This window comes from Sinocyclocheilus grahami, unplaced genomic scaffold (genome assembly GCF_001515645.1).
Source record: "Sinocyclocheilus grahami isolate Dianchi unplaced genomic scaffold, SAMN03320097.WGS_v1.1 scaffold2.1, whole genome shotgun sequence".
Classification (NCBI taxonomy): domain Eukaryota; kingdom Metazoa; phylum Chordata; class Actinopteri; order Cypriniformes; family Cyprinidae; genus Sinocyclocheilus; species Sinocyclocheilus grahami.
Window position 1 is genome coordinate 2,727,342 of NW_015505181.1, and position 25,598 is coordinate 2,752,939.

Here is a 25,598-nt window from a genome sequence, read left to right on the forward strand (position 1 = left end):
TATATATATATATATATATATATATATATATATATTATTTCATTTCCATTTAGTTTGTTGAAGTATTAAAATAACTCAAATAAAATTAAAACATAATAAAAGACCTTTACAGACATAATAAATTCAGACATAGTTTAACTAAAATTTGAATAAATAACAAATACGAATAATACAAATCAAACGACAGTAGTTTATCAGTAATCCTAAAAAAAAATAACACATGCTAAAAAACAATAACTTACACATAGTAAGAAATGGTTATAAAAACTGAAACAGAAGTGAAACAAGTAATAGGAAAGAGGAGAAATAAAAAGCGATACTTATCCTTTACCGGTGTCCCTGCCCGGTGGAGTCGCACGGTGGAGTCGCACGGTAGAGTCGATGGTCTTTACGCACTTCGGTCTTCACACGAGGAGGCCGTCACGCGACGGCTGCCGCGGGAAACTAAGCTTTTTTATACCCGTCTACCAAAATACTAAATTAATTCAGCTGGACACACTTTCCTTATTTTTTTCCACAACAAATGGCCAAGCAAGCGCAGACACTGACAAGATATGCGATACAGAACGATACCAAACGCGAAATCAGCACGTCTCCACACAGTAAACCTTTCATTCTTTAACCTTTTGTTTAATTCTATTTATTATAATAAATTACATATTAATCATAATGGTAAATTGTAGAATAATTGTAAAAATTATTTATAATGAAGAAAGAGCTAAAAGATTGACTTCTTTTAAAAAATAACCATAAATAATAGAACTTTTATATTAGGCTTGTTTTTGTGCTATTTTTGGTGACTTATGGTGCTCTCTCCAGGTACAAGATCACAACAGAGAAGCCAGAGGGAGCCATAGCAGGTGTGCAGAAGGTGGAGGATGGACCCATTGAATGGAGCTACCGACTGCCACACTGCTGCCAACTCTCAGAGTGAGTTTCTCTATGCAAAAGTGTGGTAAAAACATTGTGGACAGACAATATTGTCAAGGAAATTGTAAATGGACCTCAATCAGTAATGCTATTTATTTATATGCAAATGAAATTCTGACTTTGAAAGGAAAGCCATTCCTTCATTGTGTTGTACTGTATTAAATGGCTATTCACAACAAGGACAATCACTATATAACTATGAAATTTTAGTAATTATTCCAATTCCATGCGAATAGGGATGTCCACACCACAACAATATTGATAATGGCACAGAGGAACAATATTGTTGGAATCACAATCAGAATTTTTTTTTCCAACCGATGAATTATAGAAACTGCATAATTGCAGCTCATACAAAATAATAAACAATGTGATCATCTGTTAGTGTGGACAAAAATATAGTTATCCTTATATATATAGTAATCATTCTTGGTGTGAATAGTCATGTGTAATTTTTGTGTTTGCCTGAGTTTTTTTGTCTACTGAAAATTGTACTGATCAACACCAAGGTCCAGCATTACAGCTCATTGCATTGAGCTGTTTTCATTCACGTCAAATTAAAATTTGGGACTATTTAAGTCTCATGCTTTTATGCATTATGAGTAACATGCAGGAAAGAAATCCTTGATAGTACACTGAAGCCGCTTGGAGTTTGGCAGCAGATCACTAATGGCTCTGGTTTTTGTTGTTTTTTTTCACAGGGGTTTGAAGTCCCAGCTGGTCCCAGTGTTGGCCAGTATACTGGAAGCCAATCAGGAGAAGTGTTGGGGCTTCGTCCAGTTCTTTGCTGCCACCACTGACATCCTGCATGGCATCACGGTCCACATCTTCTCTCTCCAGCAGGCCACAACACACAGCATCTACATCCACTTTCACAACACGTATGTGATCTTCTTGAGAACAGATCTCTTATCTCTTCACTACAGCATCTACTACTGAAGGAGTCCATGCAACTTCATTCAAATGTGGTCCAACTAGGCCTGGGCGATAAACCGGTATCGATATTTATCGATGGTACACCTTCTTCGATATCGATGGAAAAAATGTTTGATATAACGCACAATATAGGCACGTACTATTAGTGACGCAGACAGCACACACAAACACGAACACATACTGAATTGAGTGCTGTGGCTGCCTGTGATGAGGAGATTGTGAATAAAGTCGAATTTAAAATAAACATTTGAAGTTAGGTGTGCCATCAGGGAGCGTCATCAGTGGCGCGCGAGATGCGGTGATGTAAGGGATGTTGTTGCATTTTAATGTTTTGTTAGTCTAGCCCATGAGACGCGCCGCTGCTGCGTTATTCATTCAAAATGTTAGAGAAATATAAAAGCTCAATGCGGAGAAGGTCTTGAATGGGTTAAAACCGAAACCAAGCCATTGACACAGAATGCATATTCAGCGCATTTTTTAGACATACAAATATGACTGCTGCACTCGTGTCTCACAAGAGATGTATAGAAAGCCATGCAAAGTTAAAAGAGTTTAAACTTTTAGAAAACACGTCACGAATTTGTGGAGGTTTATTCCTTTTCACTGCGTCTCATATGTTTTAAATGCAATCTGTGTGAATGGCACTTCGGCTCTTTGGATTAAGCAATGCATAAATACATGATTCTGTTTTGTTCATAATTGTTTATGCAATTTACGAAATTTTATTTGATTTTTATGACTTAATTTAGACGTAAGGCACATTTTTATAGAGTTACTTCCTTGCGTTGACAATTTAAATGTGCTGCATTATTTTGTTCATTGCACCCTCCTGTGGCCTCGGGAGACAATTAGACAGATACAATAAAGACTTACTGTATTTAATCTGCATATAAAACATTAGAAATGACATGTTTGTTTAATTTTTATTGTGTTTGATTGTTAAAACAAAACATATTTGTTGTTTGCCTCAATAAATTGTGTTAATTATAACTACAGTGGTTAAATTAAGTAAATATTTTCTATAGCTTTTTGTTTTAAAAAAAGGTTATAAAAAATTTCAATAATTATCGATACTGAACGATATGAAACATTATATTGTTGATACATTTTTTAGCTATATCGCCCAGCCCTAGGTCCAACATATTTTTTAGTTTACTGTATAGGAAACTCTGTTTCTTTTTGTAAATACAGATGCCATTTTGGTTGTAGGTCCCCAAATGATCATAATTTAAAATCCATTTAAAATGATTACCTACAATTATACAGTATATAAATATGAATAAGGCTGAGACTTCTCACAATGGTTCCAAAATGTTTTTGTTGTTGTTCTCAAGGGTCTCAATCTTTTTTGAGGATGTTCAGACCCAAACTGGAATTGAACCAGCAGCTCAACAGTACCTGTTTCAGGGTCATCCTCTCATATTGGAGCCAAGCATGAAAGTAGTGAACCTTCCCCCCACCACTCCAGACCGCCCTATCATTCTCATCAGCCGACGACCAGAGAAGCTAGTAGGCTATCCATACAGAGAACGTAAGGACACAATAAATGTGTTTTTTTTTCTGCCTGGTGCCACAGTGCCAATTTTATGTTCAACCCTTTGTTTATAAAATAGCTGTTTGAGTGTGTCTTAAGTTTTTCAGTGTAATGTAATGTGTAATTTCACAAATAAATAAATCGAGGTAACATTGTCTCATTTCTTTCTTTATTCTTCCACCATCCCTTCTATTTTCATTTGTTCTGTAGCTGAGGCCCCCACGATGCCCACAAAGTTTGACGTCATGGCAGATTACACTTTTTCCAAGGTAAGCAAGCCCCTTTGTTTTTATCCCTGGTTCTTATTTTTGGTGAACATTATAACACAATTATCCCTAAGCCTCTCACTGTGTCCTGTTGATTTTGTCCCTCCTAAAGACCATTGTAGGCGTCATCCATCAGTACCTGCGGATAGCCCGCTCACTCCAAAAGTACAGGGAACTGATTCTGCAGGGGTTCTATAGCTACATGTGAGCGCTTATATAATCACGATTCTGCATGAGTCGGTTACCTGATAATTATTGCCACAAGAAAACAGAACCTGATCTTGACATTTTAGTGTGTCCAATAACAATATTCTTGACTTTTCAGTGAAAACACAGGTTTTGAATGCAGTAATGTGGCACACAGGATTGCCATGGTGAATATGAAGCTGCTTTCTTCTATCAGCACAGAGGAGCATCTCCATCGATTGTAAGAATCCACCAGTGAGATACAGACTGAATCTGTGTTTTAGTTTACTATATGATATCATGAATCTAATGCTTACTCTAGTTTAATAAGCATTGTATGTAGTAAAGTATTTAGTGATGGATGTCTCTTGGTTCTTCCCAACCAGTGCTCAGAGGTTTGCACATGAGATTCCAGACTTTGTAGACAATAAGAAGAAACTCCCACTGGTAAGAGTTGTGCTTTGTGATATGTATATTGAATAAATGAACTCAAGCACACAATAGTTTGCATCCTTGTGGTTTATCATTGTGTGTAGATTGAAGAGGATTTGCAGCGGATGTATGGCAGTGGAGTCAGAGAGTTCCAGAATCAACTACAGCATTTGCATGTGATGCAGTCTAAACACTCCGAGATACTGGCCCAGGATAAGAGGTAACACAGCCTGTTAGGATAAGTTGGGGGAAAGTGATATAGTTTAGTATTTCCAAATGTATTCATCACAATATTGAATCATTACCTTGGTACCAAGAGATTTTCCTTTATTCTCTTATTTTGTTTTGATTGAAAAACTTTTAAACTAAACTTGAAAACTCTTTCTCTCTCCCTCTCTCTATGGATAGATAGATAGATAGATAGATAGATAGATAGATAGATAGATAGATAGATAGATAGATAGCATTTTACCTTGCAGTACCATGACATGGTAAAAATTTCAACACAGCATTTGTCTAAATGTTGATTTAACTCGTTCTGTAAATTAAATTCAATAATAGACATCACGTTATCACATGTATAACATAAAAATACAAGCATGAACACAAAAAAGATCTAATTATACATTATTTCCCATATATAATAATAATGTGGTAAAATCTGGAACAGAAGATTTATGTACAGATTTGTGCATTATTTACTGTAAAGTTGTATAAATAAAAATATGCATATGTATTTACATAATACTTGAAAGAATTTACATAATAAATGGTTTAATTTACTTAAATGGTTCATTAAGTTCTATACATTTAGCATATTATTATGGAAGGTTATGACAAAATTAATATAAATTATATTATAAATGTATTTGTTACAATAAATATTATTTTAATAATTCAATTTTTCCTTTCTCTTAATGCAGCATCCAGAAGATGGAGGTTTTGTTGGGGAAGATTGTTGCAGTTCATCAGCAGTATTGCAAAGACAGAATGATAGGAAGTAAGTGGATGCATGTTTTTTTTCTCTCTTATTAATATAACACAACACAAATTACAGACGAATCTACAGTACGACAGCTATCAAAAGTCTCTTTCTGAACTTCTGCAGATTACGTACTTAAAGTTTTAAACCCATGATAAATGTTGTTCTCAACCAGTCTTATAATTGGACGCTAAGCAAAAATTCACCAAATTGTGTGAGAATTTACTGCACATTAAACAGCGACCCATTTCTGTCACTGGCACTTCAGGAGCTGGACTTGGAGTTTGATGAGTGGAGCCAGTGCTGAGATTAGTCAGATTAGTTCTCAGTACTGCGCTGCAGGGAAGGGAGGCACTGTTGTGCTGCTTTATCTGACAGCGAGGACCATTCCAGACAGGCAAGCATGGAGACAGAAGAATATAAGCCCCCTTTCTGCCTGGCTGCAGTGATAATGTTAGATATGACTCTGCAGAGGAGCCAGTCAGCTAAAATAGTGCTTATCTTGAGCAGTCACACAGAAAAAAAACTACGGTGTTGGGTTGAGGGTTTGAAATATTTCTCTCACTGCTACTAATTTATTCACTTTCTGTCCCAGAGCTCAGCTACAATGACGAACAGATTCACAAGTTTGAGAAGTAAGTATTAAACACCAGGAGCATCTTGAATGAGGGTCCGTTCTCACGGTAATTAAACTGAGAAACGGCTATTTTCTGCCCAGGCTCAATCTGTCTTCATACATAAAGAAGGTCAAGAGTTTATTCAAGGATGACTGTTTGCAGAAATACCAGGATGTTCTGATGTCTGCTGGCAGCTGGAACAGGTATGACAGAGGTCATATGGATAAAGCAGCAAAAAAGTAGTCGTGGGGCAGCATATACAGATGACCATGTGAGTGTTGTTTCTGCAGGTTTCTTTATGAGATGCAGACGAATCTAGAGCATTTTGGAGTTGTCCTGCGGCAGAGGATGGGGGATCTGCGTGTGTGTGAGGCCCAGCAGAGCAAGGTCAGCCCTCTGTTTCCCACAAAAGACACACACAGTCTGTCTTTAACCCTATGTAGGCATGACTAGCTGTCCCTGAGGAGGTTAGATAAATTAGTCTATATTTTTCCTCACATAATCTCTGTAAAGTTTGCACAATAAATTCGTTTTTTTGACTAACTGGGCTCATTCCCATCTGGAAATAATGTCTGAGGGCAGAATTTTATTTTTTCAAAGTGGTTTTAGTTTATTGTGACCTTAGTTTTGACCTTAACTACTGCTAAATTTCATTATGATTTGTAAGTAATGATTTTTTTTTTCTGAGTAAAAGTTTCACTTCAAGTAGTACTGGCATCACTTTCCATTTTAAATGAGAATTAATCAATAAACAGAGTCTAATCATAGTTTGCACAATAAATTCGTTTTTTTGACTAACTGGGCTCATTCCCATCTGGAAATAATGTCTGAGGGCAGAATTTAATTTTTTCAAAGTGGTTTTAGTTTATTGTGACCTTAGTTTTGACCTTAACTACTGCTAAATTTCATTATGATTTGTAAGTAATGATTTTTTTTTTTCTGAGTAAAAGTTTCACTTCAAGTAGTACTGGCATCACTTTCCATTTTAAATGAGAATTAATCAATAAACAGAGTCTAATCAAGGCTGCATTAGTAGCTTCAGGTATGATCCTCTCCTTAATTCCTGCCCATAATTCACATATTTTTCTGCTTTAACCAGTCATACTATTCTGAAGTCAGACTTTTATAAACTTGGATATAGAGCAACCTGCCCACGTTCTTTTCCATCTTTGCAGGTTCTGGACAGAGCTGTGCTCAGAGCTCTCCAACAGCCAGTAGGAGCTGAGGGGCTGGATGGAAAGATAAAGGATGAGCACATGATTCTCAAGTATGTCATTGCAATGAAGATGACACAGTATTTATTCATTCCAACTAATAAATGAAATAAAAAAATTTCCAGAATGAATACATTAAAGGATGAGATGGAGGCTGTGGCACGGGAGCTACAGAATAACAACAACATGATAGAAAGGTACTGTATGGTGTTTAGCCGTGAATATGTTATATACAGCCAAAACTTTTTTTTTGTGTGTGTGTGTAGAAAATCCTTTCAAATTTAACAAGACATCTCTTTTTAAGCCTTGCAGTAGTTACTGCTACACTGCCAGTGGAGAAAAAAGTACCTCAAGCCAACAGGCCATGAAGACCTCAAAGAATACAGAATGCACAACAATATTTATATTTACAGAGCCTGAATCTCTGAGCTAAAGGGAAAGCGAAACAAAACATCTCATAAACTGTCCTTAGTTGAACCTCTCAAACCAGAAATAACAGATTCATTGCTTAATGGCTGTTACCGGGACAGGCAGCTGAAATTGCATGATACGTACTGATGTGCAAAGCGCAAGTTGAGTTATGACTGGACTCGAGTCCCGGCTTAGACTATGAACTGTCCTGACAGGTTAAAGCAGCACTATGTACAGTAACTTTTGGCGCTCTAGCGGTTAATAAACAGAACTGCACACATCCGGAAGAACATTCCAACCGGAGCTACTTCTCTAAATTTATATCTATGGCAGGGGTGCCCAAGCTCGGTCCTGGAGGGCCGGTGTCCTGCAGTTTAGCTCCAACCCCAATTAAACACACCTGAACCAGCTAATCAAGCACTTATAGGCATACTAGAAACTTACCAGCAGGTGTGTTGAGGCAAGTTGGAGCTAAACTCTGCAGGACACCGGCCCTCCAGGACCGAGTTTGGGCACCCCTGGTCTATGGCGATTCACGCAGGTATGTGTTACTCCGCAGCGTTGACGACCCGACCAGGCTTCAATAGTCCAAATATTAAGTAGCTACTTATTATAAGTGTACCGTAGTGATTCGGAATAAGACAAAAACCCGGTTTGGAAGATAAATTCATGATGTACTCGCTCAGTATATACATTTGGCAAATTTTGAACACAGAAAAAGTTACATAGTGCTGCTTTAAAAGAAAACAGGAGGGTTAAAAACTGAACTTTGATTGATTTGATATATCGATCACAAAAGTCATATTTCTCAGAATCAGTGTTAATGTAGTTACTGCATTTTATTTTCATACAATCTAGTAGTATTGACTTTAACAGCCAGGAAAAAAGAAATACAGATCTGTTGTAGCAACTACAGCAGTTTGCATGAATATTTTCTGCACTGTGCATTCAGCCGACAATAATGGTGTAATTATGTGCAATAAATAGTCATGGAATAAAGAGAGGGGAGTTCCAGCTGCCCTGTCTAATTGATTCCGTTTTTGAGAGATAACTGTGCAATAGCTCTAATTGATCACAACAGAGTAGCCTATCACAGGGCATGGAGCAGAGGAAGTTTTGTTTGTTTTGAAAAATATGGGTGACTCCAAATATTATCATCCTACAAATACTGACATGAGTCAAAAGACTCTTAAGTTGCTGTATTGCAGATAATTGCAATATGGAAAGTGAAAGATGTGTTTGGTGGGTTCTGATTACGGGGAATTCCTCGCGCTGGGGGAACTGTGGTGACCTTACAGAGACCACGCTGTGGTTCACTGTCGAAGTTTGAGTATGTTTGGCTTGTCATGGAATTTTATCAATTTTCCTTTTGTCAGTTTGTAAACTTATGTTTTAAATGTATTTTGTTTGTTTTAATATCTCTACTTCTGTAGTATGAGGTAAGAGGTACACTTTAAATATAAAGTGGTGCTTGACAGACTATATGTGGCGCTAATAAAAATATCAAATGTGTGATGACAATTGGTGAAACTCAAATTTTAAAAAATATATTTAAAAACATTTTATTAAGCATTATATATTTTTGTTCAAATTTAATACAATAAACTACATATAATGTTATGCGTGTATCCTTTTGTCAGTTTGTAAACTTATGTTTTAAATGTATTTTGTTTGTTTTAAGATCTCCACTTCTGTAGTATGAGGTAAGAGGTACACTTTAAATATAAAGTGGTACTTGACAGACTATATGTGGCGCTAATAAAAATATCAAATGTGTGATGACAATTGGTGAAACTCAAATTTAAAAAAATATATTTAAAAACATTTTATTAAGCATTATATATTTTTGTTCAAATTTAATACAATAAACTACATATAATGTTATGTGTGTGTATACATTTTTACATTTTGAAAAATATGTTTGCATATTTGTCTTTCAGATGTTATATAATATAGATAATGAAGTATAAATAATATAAAAATGCAGTATGTGTGTGATATATATATTGCAAATATATTTGTAATGTGACTTTTCATCTAAACACAAAATAAATAAAATATAATGATATTCTTATACACACTTTGTTCCAGTGACAAGTTTATTCATTTTTTAAATTCTCTGTTTCTTGTGTTTGTGGAATAACAGAAGTGATCGACGAGATCATGTGTTTGTGAGGGGAGTCCTGGCATTTTTTAAATTCTCTGTTTCTTGTGTTTGTGGAATAACAGAAGTGATCGACGAGATCATGTGTTTGTGAGGGGAGTCCTGGCATTTTTTAAATTCTCTGTTTCTTGTGTTTGTGGAATAACAGAAGTGATCGACGAGATCATGTGTTTGTGAGGGGCAGGTCCGCGCGCGTCCGCTCAGTCAGTGACGGCTTAATCAGTGTGCGCGTCACTCTCGCCGCTGGCGCTTCAGTTTAGTTTGTTTTCTGTCCACCTACAACTCATAGGCGAAAGACATGGCGTCCGTCACTTTAGGACAGCACCCTGCTCAACACCACCTCGACTCGGATCAGCAACTATTTCACAAACTGAAGTCGAGCGACGGGAAGAAATTCACGCGCAAGTGGTCGCTGGACAAGCTCATCATGCGAAACCGAGCGAGTGATGTGGACGGCGCGAGAGCCGCAGTCTCAGCATCGCTCGTGCTATTCAATCACGAGCCCCCTTCAGCATCACACAGCCGAGGCTGTAGTGCCGGTTCGCCACCTAGTAATATGAACAGATCGATTGTGGACATGGACCGAGAGAACGCCAACAATAATAACGGAATATTTCGCAGACACAGTGCCAGGAGCCGGAGAAGCTCAGTGAAGGACACGGCAAAGATCCACGCGTCTTCATCACCACAAGAAGTTCGCAATTCCTCGACGCGGTCAAACTTCAGCTGCCCGCCAGACGAACTGGAGGGACTGCCGATCGACAAGCTGACACAGGCAAGGTCAGGAGTAGTGAAGATGCGAAGCGAGCCTCTCAGGAGGGAGGCATGGTCCATCTTCAACCAGAAAGACCCGAGGGTGAAGGCAGAGAAGGGAGAGGGCCACATCTTCATCTCCAGGCAGCTGAGCCAGGACTGGTGCGACGCCTGCAACCGCCAGATCAGCAGCGCTGCGCTCAAGTGTCGAAGTGAGTGACCACTATCTCTCCTCTCCTCTCCTCTCCTTACCCCACCTGAGCTGACCTTAGATAAACAGAGGGATGGATGAATGGAAAGATGGATGGCCTGACGGATAGATGAACAGATGGAAGATGGATGAATGCATGGAATAAGAAATGCAGAATGGATGGATGAATGGACGAATAGTCGGAGGGATGAATGGAGGATGGATGGATGAATGGACGAATAGTCTGAGGGATGGATGGATGAATGGGCGAATAGTCAGAGGGATAGATACAACAGATAGATGGCGGGATGGATAGGTTGTTGGATTGACGGATGGAAACAGATGAAGGGATGAATGGATAGACAAATAGTTGAAGATAGATAGATAGATAGCTGGATGGATTGATGGATGAGAACAGATAGAATGATGAATTGGATTGATGAACGCATGAACAAATGATCGGAGAGGTAGAAAGACAAAATAGATTTATGGTTTGGATGTTATAATGGATGCACAAATTGGTGGAGGATTAAATGGATGAAATGGTCGGAGGGTTAGCGGAATGATGGATAAATTGGTGGATGGACAAACAGGTAGAGGTAGATGGACGGAGAGATGGGATGAATGAATATGAATATAGAGTGGATGCATGGACGAGTGGTCAGAGGGATAAAGAGATGAATGGATGGATGGATGGACTGGGTGGTAGATAGATAAAGCGTTTTTGCTTGTTTGTTCATTTGTTGTAAATTGTCGGCACATGTAAGAAACTCTAAACTTAAAGGCTTGACAAATGTTTAAGTTGTAAAAAAAAAAGAGGGGGAAATCTGTACTTTAATGAGCAAAACTTCTTCAGAAAGCTGGTCAGCATTCTTTTATATCAAAACCATGAGATAGCTAGTTGTTAAACAAGAAAGAAAGAGAAAGGAAATGACAGAAGAGAGAACCATACAAGTGTTTGTTTTGCTAGTTTTTTTCTGCTGAAGGGGTTGTTGGTATGGCTCCACTGTTATAGGAACTTCCAGTACTGCATGTTTAATCAAGATAAAGCATGCTGATACATGTGGAGGGTTTACAGAGGCTGAGGGGGGAGTTCCCAGCAGAGGTCATTGTTTGTTTTTCTGTTTCATTATTTGTCATGTTTGATTAGTTTTATATGAAGGGGAAAGGGGGACTCTGACAACCCCCCAGATCCTTGGGGATTCCTAAATGAAGTACTGTGACCCACAGGGGTCTTTGATTTTCTTGCTTGTAGAGATAGCAGTGAGGAACATTTGAAGCATGTGAGTGAGGTTACTTTGCCTTTTAAATAAAGTAAGAATCTGAAGTGGCACTTCTATCACATTTGAATTTTTCTTAATCATTTAGAGATACTTGCTCCCTCTCTTTGTATTCTATGCTTCTGCTCTGGCATTGATGTTGTACCTTGATGTTGTACACTCCACCGTCCCATCATGCTCTTCAGCTAATTCAGTTATTATATGGCCTTTTTGCTTTTAAAGGGCTGCTATGACAAAACCCTCTGTTACAAATAAAAATTCCTTGGATAGATTTTTTTAAAAAGAGAACCAAAATTGAATTCCGTTTAATTCTGCTTGAGATACAGAAATAGATCTCTTCTGCTCTGGCATTGATGTTGTACCTTGATGTTGTACACTCCACCGTCCCATCATGCTCTTCAGCTAATTCAGTTATTATATGGCCTTTTTGCTTTTAAAGGGCTGCTATGACAAAACCCTCTGTTACAAATAAAAATTCCTTGGATAGATTTTTTAAAAAAGAGAACCAAAATTGAATTCCGTTTAATTCTGCTTGAGATACAGAAATAGATCTGTGAATGATGTAAAATAGAATGACGTCAGCTTAAAAAAAAAAAAAAGCTTCGCCAATGTGGTTTATTTTAGAGATGAAATTCATACAGTGCTAGAATGTGATCTGAAATGAATGAGTTTACCCCAGTGCACCCCGAGAACATAAGGTTCAGCCTGTGTGTTTGTGTGTTTAGTTTTGTGTGTTTGTCAGTGTGTGTGCACATATGGTGCATCTGTTCGCTCGTGTATGTGTGTGTGCATGTGTAAAGCGTTGCTGAGTTAGCAGTTTGTCAGCAGTTCTCTGTTGGAAAAGGTACTGCAGTGAACAGCTTTATAAGAGGCAGACAGTGAAATTGCATGGGTTTATGGAGTGTATCATTTAAAAGTTGGGGATGATTCTAGGATTATACATTAACCCCAATGACTGTTCTGCCCTTCCAGTGCAGTGAAAAGTCACATTTGGGCATCTCTTTAGTCTGTTCTTTATTATCTTTCTTTATAAATAGTCCTTTTAAAGGCATAGTTCACCCACAAATGAAAATTAAGCTTTTTGTTCTTCTATTTTTTTGACCATACAATGAAAGTCAATGGGTACATTGTTGTTTTGGACCCCATTGACTTTAGTTGTATCGACTGAAATGGTTGAAACATTCTTCAAAATATCTTGTTTAGTGTTTCACAGAAGAAAGTCATACAGGTTTGGAAAAACATGAAAGTGCATAAATGATAACAGAATTTTCATTTTTGGGTGAACTGTCCCCTTTAATTCCCATTTCTATTTTTAAGTTGTACTTAAAGGAGCAGTTCACCTCAAGATTGAATATTTACAGCCAGTGGAGCAGAATGTTGTATCTCTCCCATACTGAGCCGTGAAAATGTAGTGTGTTTGCTGAAGCTCCTTATCACATTTCATAGAGTTCCACTATTTTCATTGAAACCACAGGAGTTTTAAGCACTTGTTCCTCTTTCTCTTCAATCTTTCATTTTAAATGTCAGGGTTGGGTGTGATTTTTCCTGGTAGTTTTGTTGTGGTTTGTCATTCAGATTCACTTTGGGATACTTTGGGGATTTCCAAAATCGAAATTTTGCCATTTTCAGTTCATGGGGGTTTTGTGTAGCATTCCATGAGCATGTCCTGATATGCTTCTACCATAAGCATTGGTTTGTAGTTCCTGTGTTGAGACGCCCCTAGCAGAGTTATTGCACATGACCAAAAGTCACTCATGGGGAAAGCACAACATTGTTGTAACTGTTGCTTTTTTGTTTAGAAGTGTCTTGGAGCATGCTGGGAAATGGTGTATTTAAGAGGTTGCAGTGGTGCAGACGGGCTAAAGATGGAGCATCTTGACTACTACAGATCACTATTTTAGTGCACACAGCCAGTAATTATACACACTGAATGAAAGAGGCAGTCAGAGCACATCAGTGGTTACGTTCGCCTATAAACAGCTCCAAGTTTGTGCTCATACTCTCTCCGAAAGGAAAGAAAAATCACAAATCAGTTCTCTTTAATATCTCGATTGTTTCTCCTAGACAACAATACGATTCAAAACAGAACAAATAGAGACTTTTGCTGAAGTCACCTGATTCTCAGATGTTTGAGGGGAAAAAATAAATAGTTCAAACTAAAATTAAAGTTCTGTCAACATTTATTCACCCTTATGTTGTTCCAAACCTATACAACCTTCTGCAGAACATAGAATAAAAAATAAGGTGTTTTGTCCATAAAATGAAAGTACAATGTTGTTTGTACCCCACTGGCTTTCAAAATATATTGTGTGTGTGTGTTTTCCATAAGAAAGGAAGTCATACAGGTATGAGGGAGAGTTTTCATTTTTGGATGAATCCCTTTAAAAGTCCCCTCTACAGTTTCAGAGGAGTATGTCTGGCACTTCACTCATTCACCAAGTAACAAAAGTCTACAATAAAAAGTCATTAAATATGACTTTAAACATTTCTTATCAACTTTTTCCAAGATTATCTGACCTGTGGTATTCAGTACACATTATTTTTTATAGCTCTACACTGTAAAAAGTGGTAAAAATTGTTGCCTTAAAAGGGAGCTGTTTCTACCTGATCCAACATTTCAGTTTAGTTTTTTTTTTTTTTTTTGGGTCTAACTTGGTGTATTTAAGTTGATTCAGTGCCGTTAAATAATTTTGGACCAGTCTGCATTGTCATATGATGCGATTTCAAGTTTTCCTTTCTCTCTGGAGTGTTACAAGCTGATTGTGCATAGATAAGATCCCTGAAGTTGCAAAGACTAAAGTCTCAAAACCAAAGAGATATTCTTTATAAAAGTTAAGACTCTGCCACGCCCCCCTAAAACGGCTCGTTCTAACACGCCCCCACATATCTAGGTCACTATGTGGGAATATTTGCATAATGCGCCCAAATGTTCACGCAAAGAAAGAAGGCGTGTTTCAGTAACCGCAGTTAGTGTTGAAGCAGTCATGTCAGGGAGACGCTGTGTGTTTCTAGGCGAAAGCAAAAGCACTTTATTTGGCCTTCCGAAAGTGGATGCATTTAGGAATCTTTAAGATCACTTACAACAGAACAGCAATGCATTTTATGGACAATCGTTTCGTGAACCTAGGAGAGGAGGTAATTCTGACTTTGCTATGACAATCTGGCGCTTCTGAATCAGCTACTGTAAGTATGTTTTGTTACTAGTTTAAGTATTTGCTGTTGACTGTTCAAATGCGAAGTTTTGCGCATCGTGTGTGTGTGTGTGTGTGCTCACGTGTGTGTGTGTGTGTGTGAGAGAGAGAGAGCGAGACAGCGTCACATTAAAGTGGAGTCAGCTGTCTTAACCGCGGCAGGTGTACTGCATCATTACTGTGTCTGTTCCCCTTTCGGGCTTGAACTGATGGTAAAACTAATGACATTATGTACTGTCTTTACATTTATTTTGAAAGATGAAGCTCGCGATTATGGTAAGGGGCGTTACATTTCCGACGAGTGCTTGCGGTGTTCGGCCAATCACAATGCACTGGGACAGCTGGCCAATCAGAGCAGACTGCGCTTGTCGGAAGGAGGGACTTTGTAGAAAACGAAGCATTTGAGAGAGGTGGGGCATATAGGACCTACAATAATGTACAGTATTTGAAAAATAATGTGTTTTTTGAACATTAAAGCATGTCAACATATTCTGTTACACCAAATACACAAAATAATGATCTTTAAATTGCATCATATGACCCCTTTAAGGTAGATGTTAACACATTTTTGAGCATTTCTTTACCATTGTATTCTCTTACCGTATACAAGCAATACTCTCATTTAAAATTCAAGAAATTTGTATGAAAGCATTTGAAATCTCTATGAAATCCCCTGAGCTCTAAAAGAATCCTTTGAGCAATAAAATGTTCCTCTAAGGCTGCTTTTTCTTGCTCAGCCAACATACACTGTCAAAACCTGAAACCTCTCATCAGTCATCGATTGCACAGACGCTTAGCTAAACGGATTGTGAAAGACGTACTTCATGCTCTATTGCATTTAGAACTACCATTATAGAGTTCAGTTTCTGAATTATATTCCCTTTATATGAAGGATATGTGTTATGCTGAGTCACAGCAGGTTTAATGAAGGAGAATGAGTGATTTCTCTTCAGGTTGCCTGTTCATGTGACGCTCCACCTCCCTGCTAGTGTGACTCAGAGTTAACTGAGTGAGAGGGTGTCTTAAAAAGGGTTCCTCACTGCATGGGCCTGTCTCAAAGCATCAGTCTTACCTTTTCTCTCCCTCTCCTTCTGTCTGGCTTTATTTGCCTAATCTGGGTGAGTTTTTGGCAACCTCCCCCACCCAATTCAGCACCCATCCCGTCTGCAGTGGAGGGATGCTGCCTGTCTGCCTTTGAGTTTAATCCAAGCTAGAGTAAAACTGTGTTTAGCCATATTGCAGATGGATTATAGCTTATAGATGCCAGTCAGACATCGGATTGATTTTTTAATTAAAAGTTTCAGACAGACTGTAATACTAGAAAGAGGAATGTCTTCCTTTTGGCCTCGGTGAGGTAAAGGGATGCTGCTGGGGAAATGTAATGTGTTACATGTCTTACATTGGCATTACTAGGCTGTCCTGTCTTTCAACTGAAACTGAAACATTTATAGCTTTTACATCACAAGTTTCCTGCTTCCCCAATTCTTCATTTTTCAATCTAAATTAACCCCCTGACTGTGTGCACCACAAAAACCCATTGAAAACATGTTATTCATGTCATAGATGTTTTAGTGGTTATGTGTGCACAGAGTCAACTTTGTTGAAACACACGGTTATACAGCAGAAGCTTTGTCTACTTTCTCAATACAACATTCACCTCAAGCGACAGATGGACTGGGCCTATTAAATCATAATTTCCTGTTTCAGTACTGTGGCTTCACGGTATTCAGAGGCAGGATAGGCAGCTATTGCATGAAGGCTTCGTTGGTTGGATATTAGTATCAGGCAGTCAGTTTGAGTTGGAGGTGTAGAGTGGGCTGTGTTTCATGCATGTGTGAAGTAAAGATGTGTTAATGAGGTCTGTGATGGGGCGTATGGGGCAGTTCTTGCTGAACAGGAGGAGTGAGTATACGCAAAAGTGTGGCAGAACTGTTGGGAGTTATCTCAGGCTATAATTAGGCTGCCCTTGGCTACTTCTCTCTTCCTCTATTTCTCTCAGACTCGCTCTCTCTTCTGGTTGCAGACAGCAGGAAATGTGCCACCCCATCTATTATTGTCAACAGAAGTCAAATGCAAAATATGCACTGCTTAGTATTTGTTCTAGGTTTTGTCTAAACATTATGATATTATTTGGTTAACTGGGGCAAGTTTTGTTTTATGAATGTAAATCAGTTGTTTCATGATTCAAGTAAGGTGTTTTGAGGTGTATTATTCAAGCATTGATTAGACCATTAAAATGCATTTATGATCAATTTATGAATTTATTTTATATATTAATATGAATCCAACCTCTGAATCTCTACATTTGAATGAAATGTTTTAATGCACTTGTTGATGTAAGAAATCAATAATATGTTTTATTTTATGATAACCAAACCTTTAAATCTTGAAAGTGAAATAAAAGGTGCATTTTTTTTAGTTAGTAGATCATCAAAATATATTTATTTTTGAATAATTCAACCTCTGAATTTGAATATGGGTTGCATTAATGAGTTTGTTGAAGATTAATATGCTTTAATTTATGGATTATCAAACTTCTGAATCATTAAAGTGGAATATGGGATGCATTACTGAGATATTGAATCATGAATGTGACTTCACGATAATCAAACTGCTAAATGTCTAAATTGAAATATGAGGTGCATTATTAAGGTAGTAGCTAATTCAAATGAATTTATTTTGGGATGACCAAACCTCTGAATCTCTAAATTGGAATATGAGGTGCATTACTGAGGTATTAGATCAGTAATATACGTTTATTTTGATCGAACATGTCTAAATTGGAATATGTGCAAGGAGTCACACATGAGGGTGAGGTGATTCATGGAGGTTATCACGTTGTAGGTAAACCTTCATTGATGCTATAATAGTTGTTGTTGAGAGAAATGGAGCAAGACGCTGCTCTCAATTCTCTTTTTTATAAATATTCACAAGAGAGAATTAGGAAGGTGTAGAGTGGAGGGCTAACATCCAAATCACAACTTGAGACATCCTTCAGGACAACAGGTTTCTCCAATCGTGGGACTGTATTCTCGCACAGGAAGTGGCATGATGGCACAGAGTAACAGGAGAGAGGCACAGAGGGAGGAAGAGAGAGAGATTGACAGATCGATGGAGATGGAGAGAGAAGGACAGGGAGGGAGAGGATAAAGAGAGTAGAAGGGAGGAGAGCAGTGTGGCTGTGCCTTTAAGGATTCATTGAAAAACATGCTGCAGAGAGCAAAATGAGTGGGTGCAGTCTGAGCTGGTACGAGTTCTGCACTGCGTGAGAAAAACAGGAGCACGGACACAGAGAGAGAAGACCTGGAGAGAGAGTACCAGTCAGCGGAGGGGGGGATTGTGTCAGAGGGTAGGGGTGCAGGGTGGCAAAAAGGCAGGGAGGGGGGGTGTTCAGTGCACAACACAAAACCGAGCGCAGCCCTGCGATGGTGGACACACAGGAGCGACTGGTGCAGGGAGCCCACACTACGACGACACGGAACCGCGGGCGCCCAGCCTCAACCGGGACGGTGGCCACTCACGGACTGGCACCTGGAGCGGGACGCAGTGGTGGCACTGGGGTCATGGCCGCAACAGGCCGCAGATAGCGGCGGTCATGCTGCCGGAGATGAGGACGGAGGAGGCGGTGGCCAGCGCCTGCTTTGGACAGGTCTCCAAGCGCCTGGGACGGTTCTTCCGCCGCCTGCCCAAGTCCCGCTCCTGGTCCGAGGGCCTCCGCATGCTGCGGCGCTCCAGCAGTAGCGGGACCCTCGTGTTATCAGGTAACTTGAGACCGAGAGATGAGAAATATGTGGAAGGGGACTGAGATAAAATGGGGTTTAGGTTAGTAAGTGACTGTGAGACTCAAACGTAATGTACTTTTATCCCCTGTGACTAGAACTGCCAATTAGGCTTCAGTCACAGAACTCCGCAGTGGCTTCCTTAAATAGCCTTGTTCTGTTCTTGATGCCGCATCACGTTCTCGTTCTCCTTTCCTGCTCTCTTAGTCTCTTTCTTTCCCTCTCGGTCTCGTTTTCTCTCTCTTGTTGTATCTATTGTTGTCCGTTCATGTGTTGAATAGACATTGATCTGTAACTCAGCCGCTAAAAGCTTCTGTGGTTCTAGAATGTGCCAGTAAACCAGGCAGACAGAGTGCGATGTAATCATGCATGGAGTCAGGATAATTCTTATTTGTACTATAGCCACCCTTTCAACACCAGATTTACCTGATTCTGTTCAGAAACATGACGCAAACTAAATTTACATCCTCTAAACAAACTGACCTTGCCTGTGAAAAACTTGCTCAAGTGTGGTGGGTGATTGCCAGGGTGTTATGCAGTAGCTTCATTGTTTTAAATGGTTGTAAACATGTTGCTGTGCAGTTGATTGAGTGCTCTGACTGATCTCTTGGGCACTTTTATGGAGTTGTGTTCTAGTTGATCTCTAGAGGTTTCTAGGGGGTTTTGGGTGATCTTTAGGGTGTTCTTGGTGATTTCTAGAGTGTTGCTTATAAAGTAATAGAATCTATTTCCTCAACAAACCGCCCAAATTTAGCAAAATGCTTGCCTTACAAAGCACCACTTATTAATCTTAGGAAGTTTGTATGAATTCTCCTTGTCTGTGTGTTACACTGTAAAAAAAATCTGTAGTTTTTACAAAATCATTTTGGCAGCTGTGGTTGCCAGAATAATTTTGTAAAAAATACAGAAAAACTGTAAACACATTTACGGCCAAAACTGTATAAAACTGTAATTTACAAACAAGAAGATTTGAATGTAAACCAGTAAATTCAACAATCCACAGTGCTATTAAAATCTGTTTTGTACCTTTAACATACTGACAACCACCATAATAATGCAGGTGGTAAAAGAGAAAGCCACATGAAGAATCAAAGCTCATCACAAGTAGCTTCGCCACAAGCAGAAGTATATACTAATATATAGAAGGTGCACATTCATGCAAACACAAAACACCATCATGGTAACACACATGATACTTAAATAATGCATTCAACTTTCATTAAACAACAGAAGATGAAACATAAAGCCCAAATATACATAACTAATAACAAAAACTATTAAAAAAGCATGATTATTTAAACAAAATACTTTCAAATGTGGAGTGTCATGCTGGGAATTCTGGGAATATCAGTTTACAGTTTTTGACTAAATTATACATTGATTTGTTATTTTTACTTCTAAAAACTGTAAAATTAACAGCATTTTACTGTAAAAGTACATGAAATGTCTGGTTAGATATTTTACAGTTTTTCCCTGTATATAGTACGGGAACTTACTGTTAACCTATTAACATTTTTTTTCTGTAGCGTTTTTACAAAATTTTACAGTTAAAATTACACTTATTTTTTACAGTGTACGTTGTTTTTGTGGAATCAAATTGACCCAATATACCATATCAGATGAATTCCTGTCTCTATTTCTCACGGATCGTTTGTTTTCTATGAAGTCAAGTTAGACACCCAGGCATCCATGGATGAATTTGATCTCAGTGCTGTTTTCGGCAAAATGACAATTTGATCAGAAGCCAAGGGAATTGAAATTGAATTTCCCATTGATCCGGACCGGAATCCCTCTTTGAGTAGTCAGAGACTGGGATAGAGTACACAAGCATAATGAAAAAAAGTGATCTGCTTTAGTGCAAGTTAACTTCCTTTCTGTTCACTTTGTATCATATTTGAATAAAAAGTAAGATATACTAATGAGACTTCTTTTTTTTATTAGTTTCAAAGAAAGTCTTTGGATGAGATTGATGGTTTTGCATCTGAATGTGATGGCCTGTGTTCTGAGGTTTTCATAACATTGCTTTTTTTTATAGACATGGACAAGTAGCATGTAGTAACATTTGAAAGTGTCAGTTCAGAACAACAGACTGAGTGCTCTGATAATGGTGTCACATCTGGCTCTTAACTCCTACTAGACTACACTTTCTAATGGCCATTCCAATTAGCATTAAAGCTGTTTGTCAAATATGAGCCTTTTTTAGTCACTGGTTCGGAAATGCCTATGAGTTGACGAGTGCATGAGATGATGGCAGTACTTTTCTCACCCTTTCTGCTTCATGATGACGTTAGCCATCAGCTCCCGCACACACTGATGCACTGCTGTGGATGAGGGTGGTGTGAATTTTACATTAAGTAAATAGCCAACTTCTCAAGCAGAATTTAAAGTTTATTATTGAAGTTTTGAGTGTTTGAATAAGGTTAACAAATGCTAATAGTCCAGATTAATGACTAAAACAGTCAACTGTAATCATGTAAAAATTTGTAGCATATATAAAAATTAATTTATATAATCGTTGATAGCATATATGTATATATATATATATATATACACACACACACAGTCAGTTACTTCACTGAAATGTATTTAGTATTTTTTTTACTTTTTTCATGTCAGTCTAATATTGTAGCATAACCTTTTTCATATAAACCTGTTAGTGTAAACAGCACATATATAGTAAATAATCTGTGGTTGGTCCCTTTACTTGTTGAGTCAGTTGTAGTTTTTCTTTTCAAGTAAATTGTTCTTGGCCAGAATGAGCTGCAGTGTGAACATGGCCACAAAACCTTCATCTGGCGACCCATTAACATAACTATAGATGCTGAAGTATAGAAGTATTCTGTCAGCTCAAATTGATACTGAATCTGTCTGTGTGAGCTTGATTGTGAAAGCTTGGCTATGAAATGCTGATAAGAGCCTAAACAAACCTGTCTGTATTCAGACTTTGTCAGCATCTGTGTTCAAAGTAAACACTTGACACATATTTCTTTATCTTATTTGTCACTAACGATTCACCCTTCACAATTATTTTCAATTTCAATGGACAATTTTCAGCCCACAGCCTACTGCAATCAGGCTCAAGTTGACATTCTCTGTGAATAAGCGAGCTGTACATGTGAGGCTGTGTCCGTGGCATGTGTTCAGGTCCACAGTGACCTGACCAGTGCAGCTTATTAAATCCAATAGATTGGATTTTAGTGCTCTTTTGGCATCTTTAGCATCTAAAAGGTCTTGCCCATGCTTCACAAGACAAACCATCTTGATTTGCACTGTCAATACTTTACTCCTCGGTAGTTCTTGCTTTCCCTAAGCTAAGCATTAATGGGATGGGGCTATTTCTGTTCATTATGTTTTAATAGGGTATAAACACAAAGTGCCAGATATTGTTTTACTGTGGGTTAATTCCTCCCTGGATAACAACAATATTTTATTTTCTCTTGCAGTATCCTAATAAGAGCAAGGAACTAAAAAAGCATTTTGAGTGTGTTGGATTTTTAAATAAAAAATATAATTTAGAAAATAAAAAATATGCAATATATATCTATAACAATACAATAATAAAATACATATATTTAACATATATATATATATATATATATATATATTTTTTTTTTTTTTTATATATATATATATTTTTTTTTTTTCTTGACAAATTCTATTACCAGCATAAATTTTTATGTAATAAATTGTTCATTTGATCGAAAGTAACACAGTTCAGTCACTTTTTTTCTGTTTTGGGTTGCTCATGTTTTTCCAGCCATAATTTTAATATCTTTCTAATAACTTTCAAACAAAGATTTAGAAAAAAATCCACCTGGAAAAAAAGGTCAGATATTGTTTTGTGGTCTCTCTTAAGACAGAAGAGATCTGTTCAGTTTAATTACAGACTAATTACCCACGGCTATTATCCCATGAATCTCTATGAATGGTAAAGTATAGCTATACTTACTTGATATAATAGAAACACACATGTTTTAAAAGACTACACACTCATCGGGTCTCTGATAAAGAGAGGTCATTGTATGTGAGTCTACAGAAAGGTTCTTTACTTCAGCACATTTGTTGCTGTTTGAATGAACCAGTGGGTTTCTGTCGAACTGCTGTGTGTTTGTGTCTGTTTCTAATTTAGAAACATTAATTTAGGCTTAAATTACAGGGTTCAGTCAGATAGGTTCCACTGGGACCAGGTTGTTGGAATATGATTCCTTGTTGTGTGTGAATAGAGCACTGCAGTGATTACGGTTTTTTTTTTTTTTGCGTGCCAACACAATAAAGCTAGCATCACCCTGATTCCCTCAACAAAAACCCAACATGATTTTTCCATTGCTTTTAGATTACTGCAGAAAATAAGCTTTGTGACCAACAAATGTTTATGATTCTTGATGAATGCAAATCGGGCATACTATATCCAGCATCAGTTGCGTTGCTTCACCGTCATTCACAAATCCTCTCCCGTGGCCTCATGGGAAAGTAAAGTGTCCTTCGATCGAATGCACACTCCAGAATCTCAGGCGGCCTAGTAGATTTTGACTACTGTTTTGACTACAGACATACTACTCTTTTTGCATACTGTATAGTTTTGAAGTAGGCATGTTCAGACGCACCAATTGACTTCAGGACGATGGAACTTTGAGTGCTAAAATACTCGTTTTCAGATTTTGGCCTACAAAAATATGTCATCGCTTCAGTGCTCTATGAAATGAGCCAATGAATCTTCACTTTTGTTATGAAGGGCATCCTTGAATCATGAAAAAAAAGATTCACAGCAAGGTTATAGGGTCAGGTTCTCTGACTTGGCCGAGAGAAAGGAATAGCAGAAAATGCTGCTGACTGATGCAGAATCCGAGAAACAGAGAGCGACACAGAGTGAAAGAGGTGGTAGGAGGGTGCGTACAGCTGGGATGCATATGAACCGCGGCTCTGAGAAGGAACTGTGACTCCTGAGGTGGAAAAATGCTGATGTATGGAAGAGAAGGGGGAGATTAGAAATGTCAGAAGGAAGTGTGAGGCGAGAAGGCGCGTGAGGGACAAAAAGGCATCAGTGTTCTCGTTCCCTCTATAAACTCCCCCTTACATTCCAGCTATCGGAGGGGAGTTTGGCACACTTTTCCAGCTAAACAACCACAATGTTTCTTCTGATCAACAGACGTGGTTAACTCCAAGAGGAAGTGACCATGTTCTAGTGGGTAGTGATGTTTTAAAGGGACAGTCCCAGAGATGTGTTTTTGACCTCTCGTACTGAGGAAATTCCACACATGGCCGAATAAACATTGTGCTTAATGTGACAAGGACAAGAGTTTGACCTCCTCTATCACCAGCACTCCTGTTTTATAGCAGCACTGCAGCATTTCCAGGTTATGTAAACTATGCTGCAATTTTCTATCCATGTAGTTTCTATAGCAATGACCCTTACGTTAAATAAGAACACGAGTATGACCGCTCTCTGCATAAGGGTCTGCGGCTTAACAAATAATCTGGGGTCACAGTTTAATGTGCCTCTGGGAAAATATATAAAGTGTTCATTAGACTTTTCTCTACATGAGTGTGTTTGACAAACAAATTGAACGTGGACTTTTTTCCACCCGAACATCAGGACTTTAGATTTTAGAAGGCAAAATGTATACTTGTTGTAAACTGATCACAAGTACAAACAAGCCATAGTCTCTGTGCTTTAGTTTACCAGTTTTTATTAACAGTGCATCTTCCATTTACGCATCTTAAAATTAAAAAAAATATGTATTTATTTTATTATAATTATTCATATATATATATATTTTTTACATTTTTTTCTTCTTAAAATTCATTGTTAGTACCTTGTTCATGTCTTGTGATTTTTCCCCCATCAAGGATGTTTTAATTTAAATTATTGTTGTTTTAATGTAATTATTGACACGATGCAAATTTTTCTTCCTGTGTTCATTATCGTCTACAAAATAAAAAAAAAAACCTTAATGAAAATCAGTATGAGGTCATAACAGCAGCAAAAGATTATAAAACAAAACTGTTTTAGTGTAGAAACACTAAAACATCAAAGAAAATTACTCTCCTGTTCATCAATGTAGCATTTAATTGATCAAAATACAAAACAGCAATATTATACATTTTTTTAATTTAATAAACAAATATTATTATAGTAAATAATATATTTCAAAATTAAATTTTTATCTGTGATTTGTGGATGTCATTTTTAGTAGCCATTGCTAAGAAAACCTTTATAATACTCAAGTGTTTCCAGACTTTTGAATGGTGGTTTAAATAATACTTACTGTATAAATAGAAAACAATGTAATTACCAGATTAACTAAATCTGGAAAGGTGGACGTTTTATTGAGTTTATTTGATTTTTGTGGACCTCTTGTTTGGGAGTGGTTTTACATTCCAGGCAGAGGTTGGTACCTGCCAGTCGTATTCACCTTGAAGATGATGTAAAAAAAGATGTAATGATGAAATGCCAGTCTGTTAAAAATCTGATTTTTGTTATTGTGCTTTGAAAATGTCTACAATATAAAAGTCAGTTTTGTCACGAATCCGGTCCATGAACTTCCAATTTCATTGACTCTCGCACTACACACTGTTGCACATCACCCCGGACTACATTCTAGTCAGTGCAATGCATGATGGGAAATGTAGTCCAGGGTGATGCGCAACAGTGTGTAGTGCGAGAGTCAATGAAATTGGAAGTTCATGGACCGGATTCGTGACAAGTTTATTGGTGAAGTAATTTTTTACACAT

At 37.8% G+C, this 25,598-nt stretch overlaps 2 protein-coding genes across 2 annotated transcripts in view; both read left to right on the top strand.

The window, feature by feature from the left end:
- ikbke (inhibitor of nuclear factor kappa B kinase subunit epsilon) overlaps positions 1 to 7,858 on the top strand; it is a 22,050-nt gene extending 14,192 nt beyond the window's left edge. Inside the window, exons 8-22 of the mRNA XM_016238511.1 lie at positions 820 to 930; positions 1,632 to 1,811; positions 3,201 to 3,397; positions 3,611 to 3,669; positions 3,779 to 3,870; positions 3,992 to 4,093; positions 4,239 to 4,299; positions 4,389 to 4,504; positions 5,208 to 5,284; positions 5,862 to 5,901; positions 5,985 to 6,086; positions 6,174 to 6,270; positions 7,059 to 7,150; positions 7,223 to 7,294; positions 7,402 to 7,858. Coding sequence (XP_016093997.1) covers positions 820 to 930; positions 1,632 to 1,811; positions 3,201 to 3,397; positions 3,611 to 3,669; positions 3,779 to 3,870; positions 3,992 to 4,093; positions 4,239 to 4,299; positions 4,389 to 4,504; positions 5,208 to 5,284; positions 5,862 to 5,901; positions 5,985 to 6,086; positions 6,174 to 6,270; positions 7,059 to 7,150; positions 7,223 to 7,294; positions 7,402 to 7,465 — 1,462 coding nt within the window. The 3' untranslated portion in view covers positions 7,466 to 7,858. The remainder of the gene's footprint in view (positions 1 to 819; positions 931 to 1,631; positions 1,812 to 3,200; positions 3,398 to 3,610; positions 3,670 to 3,778; positions 3,871 to 3,991; positions 4,094 to 4,238; positions 4,300 to 4,388; positions 4,505 to 5,207; positions 5,285 to 5,861; positions 5,902 to 5,984; positions 6,087 to 6,173; positions 6,271 to 7,058; positions 7,151 to 7,222; positions 7,295 to 7,401) is intronic.
- A 1,971-nt stretch (positions 7,859 to 9,829) lies between these two features.
- rassf5 (Ras association domain family member 5) overlaps positions 9,830 to 25,598 on the top strand; it is a 43,357-nt gene continuing 27,588 nt past the window's right edge. Inside the window, exon 1 of the mRNA XM_016230146.1 lies at positions 9,830 to 10,637. Coding sequence (XP_016085632.1) covers positions 9,971 to 10,637 — 667 coding nt within the window. The 5' untranslated portion in view covers positions 9,830 to 9,970. The remainder of the gene's footprint in view (positions 10,638 to 25,598) is intronic.